Here is a 10,784-nt window from a genome sequence, read left to right on the forward strand (position 1 = left end):
TACACACACCTCTGCTTTTTTTATACCATAATCTACAAATCGGGAGTAAAAGTATTTCCTTTGTTTTTTTTTCAAAAGGGATATCAAGACTGTGGTACCAGGTAAAATGCAATGCATTTTTCAATAGCTTAAATGTGTTTTACCTTTTCTCTAAAAAAATCACAAAGATGCTCCCACTACCTGGGGACTTTTCCTGGCGCACACATGAACAAATGAAAGTTCTGTTACATTACTCAGATGATGGGGGCAAGACGCTGAGAGTTGGTGGTGTTGAACCCAATTAAACTGTGTGTCAGCAGAGGTGGAGTTTACAACTGTCATGCCTCTTTTTCAGATAAAGTATAAAGGTTCAAGAAGCATACAGTGCTCTCCACTCTAGCTGCTCTGAATCTTGTGGTGCTTTAGTTATTTAATTAAAACAAAAACCACCAATGGCATTCCAGAGCCGAAACTACCTTACTGGTACAAGCTCCATTTTCCAGCCTATTGCACCCAGTCTAAGTGATTCAACCTACAGGAAAACAGCTATCCGAAAGTATCAGGCGCCGAGTGTCTATGGGGGAGCTGGTGGCTATGGCACCCGCATTTCCACCAGCACTAACTATGGTGGAGGCTTTGGTGGTGGCTTTGGCAGTGGATTTCAGCTCAACACCAGTGGTAGTGACATCCTGCTTGCTGGAAATGAGAAACTGACCATGCAAAATCTGAATGACCGTTTGGCTTCCTATCTGGAGAAAGTGCATTTTCTAGAAAAAGCCAATTCCCAGCTTGAAAAGCAGATCAGGGAGTGGTATGCAAATAGCTCCTCAACTACAAGGCATGACCACAGTCCATATTTTAAAACCATTGAAGACCTCCAAAACAAGGTAAGAAATCATAAAAGTATCCATTATTTTTGCAACTTTATATGCTTCTGTACTCCAATGATTAGAGAATGAAGAGAGTCAGCTAACTGTAGATTTTTTTTTTTTTCAATTCACTGGGGCCTCACTGTAGGTTCATTAACCATTTAAATTTGGCAAGATGCAGGTTAAATTGTGATGTGCTAAACTGACTGCACATTTTATATTGCTATAAAAATGTCTATGGATATGTGTAACCTAACAGTTCAAACTCTATCATAAAGGCTGAATTAATTCTTCTATAATTACACAATATAGGGTTTTTCAGCTGTAGATTTCAAAGTGGGGCTTCCAAGAGAAGATATAATTATCCCTATTTTACAGCTAAGGCACAAAGAAGTAAAGTCACTTGCCCTAGGTCATAGACCAGACCAGTAGGGGTAAGGATAGAACTCATGTCTCCTGCCTCTCATTATATTGCCCTATCCAATTAGCCACACTCACAACTGGAGTGTGAGAATATAAAACTTTTTAATTCTTTCCTCAATGTTGTTGAAGGTCGGACACTCTAAGTTAAGACACTTACCTTCATCTTAATGTAAATTATTTCAGAAGTTCTAAGTACAGAGAAGGCTTTAAAGGTTTTGAAAGTGCTGTTACAGTTTGTCATAATCAACATATGAATGGATCACCAAACATTCAATGACAAATAACATCTTTCTTAATATCACTGAATTAAAAAAACCCAAGATAAAGTGACATTAAGAATCAGATTTATACCTACAAAAGGCAGGAAATTTAGTGTAAATGGTAAAATTCCTTTCTTAGCTCATCTTAAATTGTCTATTAAAAAGGTCTCCCATTAATTTTATTTATCTAGGCACAAGAGGGAGTATTAAAGAGAGCATTTTGGTTATCTCTATGGATTGCCATGTATTTGTCACCTTCACATCAGACTTTCAGACTTTGTTTTTCTTCTTTTGTGAGAGTGTGTTTAATCTAATCTCTTATACCTGGACAACAGTAAATAAACAGATGGTTGTTACCTGGGAGGTGCTGTTTATTGAGGAAATCTAAAAATCTAAAGTTCTCTTTGCTGTTTCATAATTCACTAATTTCCCTAAGTAATTTCAGTTGTCATTTACTATTTACACAAAAACATTAATACTTAATCTTTTTTCAACTGTTAAAGTAGCAGTAAAGGAAAATGTCTCACAATTTTACATATCGGCCCCCGTGTTGCCAGTGTCACAAATATTACATTCCAAAGAGATGGTCTCTGACAGCAAGATGTTCAGCAATGTGGATTAAGGTTTTAAACTTTATTTTAAAATCCAGTTCATTGTAGATCTAGAGGGAAGTCGCTTTCTGACTACTATGCTGAGCCAACTAGGTGCAGCTTTCATTTACAGAAAACCCGTGTCTCTCCGATATCTAACCTATAGGCATTCTTCATGAGCTCCCATCTATATACCTGCAAAAAAATCTCCCTTGTCAAAATATCACCACAATATAACTGAATGTGTGGCTCCTAAGATTATGACATGATGAGGGAGGAAACTATAGAAAGAATCAATTCACATATATGACACCATACTTAATATAACATTTACATCATGGTTTTTGATGTTCCTGAAGCTTTTTCAAAAGTTTTTCAAAAAGTGGCCTGCTCTGTTAAACACTCTTCTTAATTTTAATAAAAATGGGTTCCTGTAGCGGGGTGGTCACCTGCTCCTGCCTGGAGGGGCTAAAACACCCTGGAAGAGGGCTGCAGCAGAGACAGCTAGGCTGATTAGAAAAGCAGCCACAGCTGTGGGCCGCCTAATCAGGGCCCAGCTGGCCCTTATAAGAGGGCTGGGGCCAGAAGCTGAACACACACACAGTCTCTCTCTAGATGTTGAGAGGGATGGGTCTGGCTGCTGGGAGCTGAGCAGGGTACCTAAAGTGGAGCAGGGCTGGGGAAAGGCCAGAGAAGCCGGGGAGCTCCGGCCTGGAAAACCCCCAGGCTGCAGCCTTGCTAAAGGCTGGAAAAGGTACTGGGGTTGTAGAGGGACAGCCCAAGGGTAGGCAGAGGCAGCAGGTCCAAACCCTCCTTGCCAATGATGAGTGGCAATTATACTGCAGTCTGCCCCAGTGAGCGAGGGCTAGACGGTGACTGGCAGTAGCCAAAGACTTAGGCGAGGTGGGGATAGGGGGTTGGCAGTTCCCTGGGGAAGGGAAACCCAGTGAGACTGCAGGGTACTGCAGGGGGCAGAACCCTGAGAGAAGGGGCACTGGGGTCCGGGAGGGACAGGGGGCCAGCAGCAAGCGAGACACCGGCCTGCAGAGGGCGCTCCTGAGTGGACAGAGCTAATTCCCAGGATGACCAGCAGGAGGCGCTGTGCCAGTGAGTCGTCACCCCACCACAGTTCCCCAGTCAATTTCATTTTTTTTCTGCTGCAAATGTGAGCCTTGAGATTTTGATAGGCCTCTCTTCAACACTGCCCACAGTTTGTTTTAATTTTTCTTCGGACTTGAGATTTTTTTCTTGTTTACAGCGTCAAATGGTCTGGATCATACCTTTTGGCCAGCCTACAAGATATATTTTATAATGACCCTAATTTCTTTGTGACAGAGTCCAAGTGTATTCCACTCCAGGAATCGTTACAAAAAACACCTGCTATGTGGTGCAATCTGGTGAATTCCGAAGGCAAAAAAAATTAATTGGTCTTCAGATGTAGCTAAGATCTAGAATAAAAATAAGCCAAGGCAGGAACACTTTAGTCATATCTAGAGATGGGAATGAAATCCACCAGAAGCAGGGAAATATGCATGCATGCACGTGTACACACACACAAACTGAAACATAATGTATGTGTGGGTACATGCACTAATGTTATTTACATTTTTCCTTCTATTTTATGTCTTATATCTCTTCCCTGGTCTTTCAAAGTTTGTAGTTTTCTTTCCTTTCTTCTTCCTCCGGTTCTGGAAATAAGCTTGAAACAATGGCAAAATGTCAACAATATCACGTACCATTCTTTGTAGAGACAGGGTTATAGTTTGTAATAACATAAATCAATATTTAAGTTAAGATTGCGACACAAATCACAAACAACTAGAAGTTCAATGTTTAGGACATCTTTTTCCTTAACTTAATCTGGGTTTCAATGTTTTTTTTTATCTTCATTTGCTTTGTCTTCTTGACAAAAATGTCAACAATAAAAAAGATATACTTCATGGAAAATACATAGACAGCTCTGGATGAAATAGAGCATTGTGAGTGGTCAATGGACTCCTCCTGCTTTATGAATATTAAGGCACACCTGAATTCTCGGTTTCGGAGCAGACACAAAGATCCAATAACTATATTACAAAGACTTTATATTATATCAAAAGTCTGATACTAAATTAGAGCCAGATTTTCAAAAATGCACTTGAAGAAATGAGTATGCGCATTCTTGATCTGAGTGAACACAGCTGCAATGAACACACATATCCTAATTTGCATGCGCACACAGCTTCTGCAGGTGTGCAGAGATATCAAGCTTGCGAAGGCGCATTGGAGATTGAGTGTGTGCAGGTCAGGGTTGCACAAATGTTGATTGGGTTTTTTAAACAGTCAGGGCCTTATTCATTCCATCTGGCATTTGTTCATGCCATACAGTAACAAGTTCTCACTGCCTGCATTCTTATCAGCTTTGAGAACCATCCTAGCTATGGTCTATATACTCTCCTTCATGTTTAAACCCACCAGTAGAGAAAACGGAGAAATCAACATCTTTGCCCCTACACCCATGGAAATGAGTTTGTGGAGCATGGCGAAGCACATAGCCATGTATACACATAAAGACTGAGGATCCATGAGGTTCCACCCTTTTTGATCTCAGGTCTTTTGTGAAAAGGGCCTCGCCTACCTTTAGTAAATTGGCTCCACTTTCTCCCTCCAAGGGGAAGAGAAGCCACAGAGGAGAGTTAATCCTGCTTCTTGCTTCTATCAGCACTAAATACTCTCAGAAAACCACCAGTGTTTGAGTGGAGCATGTGATGCAAAGTGGATGCTCCCAGACGCCATACTTCTCATGAGCCTTGACACATTATGTAGACCCACAGACTTCTAAACACACGGTTAATGAGAGGGACTTCAGCAGGGAAGGGAAGGAAGGAAATGTCAGAGTCCTTGCTTTCTCCTTCCACTGCTTTTGGAAGATTCTTTTACTTAGATTTGATCTACACGGAAAAGTTATTGGCATAGATACATCGGTCAAGGTTAAACTGCACCCCTGAGCAACGCAGTTATGCTGACAACCCTCTGACTCTGAGTCTAGACATAGCTATGTTGATGGAAATGTGCATCCATCGACATAACTAACATTATGGTGGTGGTGTTCCTGCACTGAAAGAAAAACTCCTTCTGTCAATGTAGGCTTCATCTACTCTAAGGGGCTATGCTGACAGCATATAGTGTAGTCTCCGAAGTGTACAGATAACCTTAGATTTTCTTCCCTTAACACCATAAATTAGAGAGAAATGTATATGCCTAGATTTCAAAATTTTCTGAAAACAGAACAATCTGATTGCTGGCACAGATTCCATATTTTAAAATGTCATCCAAAATTATTTTTATAACATTTAAATATTGGTTTGGTTTGCTTACTCCAGATTACTTGACAATCTATCATCTTCTTTTCCAGATTGGTGCTGCACATCTGGAAAATGCCCGGCTTGTCCTGCAGATCGACAATGCCAAGCTGGCTTCTGATGACTTTAGAATGAAGTAAGTTTCTATGATGAATTAATGTGATCTCCTCCCCACTCGTGTCAGTCAAGTGATCTCTTTAAAAGCCAGCGGAGTCTTCTGGGAAATGTGGGTTTTTTTAGGAGGGAACTGAACCCCTTCAGATCACTGAAATTGAATAGTAATACAAAACAGATACATTACATACATTCCATCTGCCCTATTCCTATAGAGAAACCCTACAGATACACTTGTATATCTTGTCTTGGTAATAAAGTTATTGGAGTTAAAACTGAGAATTAAACTGTTTGTCGCTAAAGAGTCAGTAAAAAGGCAATTTGCAGACTGAGACAGTAATAGTTAGTGATTCTCTGAGACAGAACTACAGTCCTAGCTTATCACAGTAAAGCATATAAGTAATTACATATTAATATAGTAATTACGTATTAATTGCATATTAGTAATTACATATTAATGATGCTGGAATGAACATTTCTTTTCCAGGTATGAGAATGAGCTAGCAATCAAACAAAATGTGGAAAATGATCTTGCTGGACTACTCAGAGTCCTTGATGACTTGACCTTGTCAAGGGCAGACTTAGCGCTACAGATTGAAGGTCTGAATGAAGAGCTGACTTTCCTCAAGAAAAACCATGAAGAGGTGAGAGCAGCAGAGAAACTCATTTAGAATTCACACATTTTCTCAATGACATACAGAAAACATTTGACACATGCAAATCTTGTTCAGAATAATGAAAATTCCATGGTTAATCTGAAAAAACATAAACTTTAGAATTTGAGACATAAAGTGAAAAGATAAAACTATGACTCTTAACCAATCTTGGTTTCTCCCGTTCTTTTCAAGAGGTAGGATCACATAACTGAAATCTGGAATTAACCTGCTACTCTGTTAGTTGCTAACAGAGAGCCTGTTACTTTCACATAGGTTAAGCCTCCTTTGTTACAATCCATAACACAAAATGATTCCTCTTAGCAATCATAAATCATAGTATTAACTTTTTAATACCTACATTCTTTCTAACTGTGTAGAAAAATGACATTTTAGAGGCTCTGAAAATTAAGGCGTGATGGTCTTCCTTTAAAGAATATCCCTTGGTTCTATGGGCCACTACTACATGCAAAACCAGATAACTGGTAGCCAAGACTCCTGCATTCTATTCACAGTTCTGACACTGCTCACTATGACCTTGAGGAAATCATTTCACCTCTGTGTATCTCAGTTTTCCTTGCCATAAAATGAGGAAAATAGTACATCAGAGGGGTGTTGTGAGGCTTTAATTAATATTTGTAAAGTGACTGAGAGTCTCTGAAGAAAGGTGCTTGCTCAGGCCTAGGAATTACTTTTATAGCTCTCCTATTTCTATGCATTTTGCATTTGTTTCTGTCTTAACATGACTACACATTTCTCTTCCTATTTAAAAGCTTAACTGATGTTCATAAATATAGAATTATCTATAATCATTATTGTTTGTAGGAAGTTGGTGAACTGCGTAAACAGTTAGGTGGCACAGTTAATGTAGAGGTGGATGCTGCTCCGAGCATTGATCTTGCCAAGATTATGGAAAACATGAGACAGCAATATGATAGCATGGCAGAAAAGAATCGTCAAGAGGCCAAAGACCGCTTTGATAAACAGGTAAAGTCTCACTGATCACATAACAGCAGCACCTCACAAGGAGTTCAGTCTAGATTTAAAATTGAACTTCACTGCCTTTACACCTTCTTTTCCATTCTTTGTATTTCAGACAGAAGAAGTGAACCAGGAAGTCGCTATTAATATTGAACAACTGCAAACCAAAAAAACTGAGATCACAGATCTGAGACGGACCTTCCAGGGCCTGGAGATAGAACTGCAGTCCCAGCTTAGTACGGTAAAACATATCTAAAATGTAACATCGGGAATATCTTTAACGGATAGTTGTTTGGATAAACACAGGAACTACAAGGTCTTTCAATGTAAACATAATTTTAAAACACAAATAAGTAATTCCTCTATTATTTCACCGTCTGTAGAAAAAGGCTTTAGAAGACACACTGGCTGAGATGGAAGCACTTTATGGTTCACAACTTGCCCAAATACAGGCTGCAATTGGCAATGTAGAGGCGCAGCTGATGCAGCTTCGAGCTGACATGCAGAGCCAGAGTACTGAGTACAGTACTCTCCTGGACATAAAGACACGGTTGGAGATGGAGATTGCCACATACCGACGCCTACTGGAAGGAGAGGATAGTAGGTAAGGAACTGAGTGTCTGTGAAGTCTGTTGTTTAGTTCAGTTTTATAGCAAGTCAGCAATTATCCTAAATACTCTTTATAAAGGCTGCCTAGGGGTAAAAAGAGGACAGATGTTGAATTACACTTGCATTCAATAAAATGAATGGATAAAGGATGCTTCTGCATACAAAAATTTGTTCCTGCCAACACTGGTTACTTTACTGGTGGTGTTAAGTCTGGCTGAAACTAAAGAGAATGAAAGTCAAAGACAAACAAGCAAAGTGAGAAGGTAATTATGCTCTAAATAGAAAAATATTTGTATTTAAAAAAATTAGTACAAATGCTTCCCCCACAAAAAGTAACAGTGAAATGATCAATTACAAGTACCCTTGTTGCATATGGTAACATGTCTCTTCCAAACTAGGGCACTGAACTGTTCAGCTTCTGGGGAAACCTGATTGGTAGCACAAGGGCGCTCTTCATTATCCTTTGCACCATGGATATCTCTGCAAAGCAGCATGGGGACTGGGGATGGGAACAATCTGGGACTTGGCCAGTGGGTCTGAAAACAATGTGGCACTCTTTAGTAAAGCAGGCTGCAGCCATTACTGCATTGTCACACCTCCTTGCAATAACTATTGCTGATCAATGATTGAAAGACAGACAGAGAGAGAGTGTGTGTGTGTGTGTTCCGGAATGTACGGGGTAAAAATACCCTCCCCTTTCCCCTGGTGCACATGGTGGGTCAGTGCCCCCAACTGGTCTTGCCACTTTCTGTTGACTCGTTGGCTACTCTCAGGTAAGTCTGTCTCCCTTTTCCATTCCATTCCTCATAACACAAATGTGGTAGGGACTTTTCAAGGAGCCCTGCCTTCTTTTTCCTGCTGACAGACAGTCAGTCACCACATTCAGCTGCAGAGAGGACATTCTAGAGCAGGGGTGGGCAAAGTTTTTGGCCTGAGGGCCACATCTGATATTGTCTGGCGGGCCAGGAATGCTCACGAAATTGGGGTTGGGGTGCGAGCTCTGGCTGGAGGTGCAGGCTCCGGGATGGGGCCAGAAATGAGGAGTTCAGAGTGCAGGAGGGGGCTCTGGCTGGGGCTGCAGGCTCTGGGATGGGGTTGGGGATGAGGGGTTTGGAGGGCAGGAGGGGGATCAGGGCTGGGGCAGGGTGTTGCGGTACGGGGGGGTGGCTCAGGACAGCGCTTACCTCAAGCAGGCCCCGGAAGCAGCGGCATGTCCTCCCTCCAGCTCCTATGCGGAGGTGCAGCCAGGTGGCTCTGCTGCATGCTGCCCTGTCCGCAGGTGCAGTTCCTGGCCAATGGGAGCTGCGGGGGCGGCGCTTGGGGTGGGAGCGGCGTGTGGAGTGGAGCCCCTTGGCTTCCCCGAGGCGTAGGAGGCAGAGGGAGTACATGCTGCTGCTTCCGGGAGCCGCGCGGAGCGGCCCCCGACCCGGCTCCCCAGCGGAAGCTTGAGGGCCGGATTAAAACGACTGGTGGGCCAGATCCGGCCCGCAGGCCATAGTTTGCCCATCCCAGTTCTAGAGGCTGCTAAAGAAGTTAATTGGTTCAATATCCATCAAGCCTCATCATAGTACCTGACACAAAGTTCATTTACTTAGGCTTTGTTCCATTCCCCACGGAGATAACTGTTTGTAGAACTGAGTGAGATTAATCCAAGGAATTTAACAAGAAAAACAATGTTTAGCACATGCTTAAGTACCTTGCTGTATTGGGGCTTAAGTGAACAAATTAAATGTACAAAGATCAGTGATCTCAACATTTCTTAAATGTAATAAGCACCTTTATTTACAAAGTATGTTTTATTCATATATTTAGCAGACATTTCCAGTCAGAGATATCTACTATAGAAGAGCATGAGAGAGGTATGTCACTTAAATTTTTGTTTTCATATTTTTAGATTTGGTTGCTACTAATTTGCATTAAAATGAATTAAGCTGATATAAAACAAGTTGAGGTGTATACGTCTTTCAGATGCAAATATTAAATCAGTGAAATCTTATGGCAAAATTGCCAATTCAATTGTCTGACTATATAACTCTCGATGTAATGTTTCTGTTAAAAGCACCTTACAACTATTCCGGTTGTACAAAACCCAAGCACCAAAATATGCTCAGGAGGAATAATACACTCAAAACAATGTTCTGTAAAAAGTTCTGGGTGATGTACAGGATGTTCAGTAATTAGAGAAACCATATTCTGTACCCCAAGAAAGAAAGTTTATTTACTATCAAAAAAGAAGCTACTAGTGTCACCTCTGCAAATTCACACTTACGGGACTGGCGCCTCCTTGTGTTCAGCTGTATATTCTTCAAGAAATCACATGCATTGTCCTCGATGCTTCCCTTTTACATAGGTATTCCCCCACTTCCACCCTAGAACTGGCCTCAGCCCACACATGAATTAAACAGTACTATTTTGTTTGTTCTTTTCCATAATGAGGGATTTTTTCCAACACCCGGAAGTGTATCCTTCCATTTGCCCCAGCTATGACCGGCAGGCACTCTACTAATATGACACCTGAAAACCCAGAATTTTGAGTTCAGACTGAAATTAGCATATCATTTACACTTAAGAAGATGCTCCATATCTATTTTACAATAAATGGCACTTTCATTCTTAAACCCACTGTTAAACTGAAGAGCAAAATTATACATGATCAGTAATTTAACTTTTCTTTTTCATATGTGTTTCAAATTTCCTGACGTTCCACTTGATTATGCCAATGGGGGAGTAAGGGAGTCCTTCTAAATATGTTTGCTCAACAGGCTGGAAAACTAAAAGTATAGAGCTAGTTACTGAAGTAAACATTAAAAACGTATTACTCTTTTAATATAAATGTTTTAATTAGCACTCTGCAATTTTATTTCCAGAAATAAATAAAATTAGGAAGATCAAGACAGTCGTTGAGGAGGTGATTGATGGCAAAGTTGTCTCCTCCGAGACCAAAGAGATTGAAGAGAAGATATAA

The 10,784-nt window shown here is 40.8% G+C and overlaps 1 protein-coding gene across 2 annotated transcripts; it reads left to right on the forward strand.

Moving 5' to 3' along the window:
• The first annotated feature begins 431 nt into the window (after positions 1-431).
• LOC112102264 (keratin, type I cytoskeletal 19-like) lies at positions 432-10,784 on the forward strand. 2 transcript variants are annotated; one of them, XM_024193430.1, is made up of 8 exons: positions 432-866; positions 5,516-5,598; positions 6,064-6,220; positions 7,055-7,216; positions 7,326-7,451; positions 7,594-7,814; positions 9,632-9,678; positions 10,687-10,784. In XM_024193430.1, exons 1-8 carry the CDS (start codon positions 432-434, stop codon positions 10,782-10,784), a joined length of 1,329 nt encoding a protein of 442 aa, XP_024049198.1. The 2 variants fall into 2 exon arrangements, with proteins under 2 accessions (XP_024049198.1, XP_024049199.1); XM_024193431.1 differs by having other exon boundaries at positions 9,635-9,678.

This window comes from Terrapene carolina, unplaced genomic scaffold (assembly GCF_002925995.2).
Source record: "Terrapene carolina triunguis isolate 2854851 unplaced genomic scaffold, T_m_triunguis-2.0 Scaffold193, whole genome shotgun sequence".
NCBI classification, from domain to species: Eukaryota; Metazoa; Chordata; order Testudines; family Emydidae; genus Terrapene; species Terrapene triunguis.

Coding starts and splice junctions, on each gene's coding strand:
- LOC112102264 (XM_024193430.1), top strand. CDS start 432: ATGGCATTCCAGAGCCGAAACTACCTTACTGGTACAAGCTCCATTTTC. Junction 5,599..6,063: donor TCTGATGACTTTAGAATGAA/GTAAGTTTCTAT, acceptor TTTCTTTTCCAG/GTATGAGAATGAGCTAGCAA. Junction 7,217..7,325: donor AAGACCGCTTTGATAAACAG/GTAAAGTCTCAC, acceptor TTTGTATTTCAG/ACAGAAGAAGTGAACCAGGA.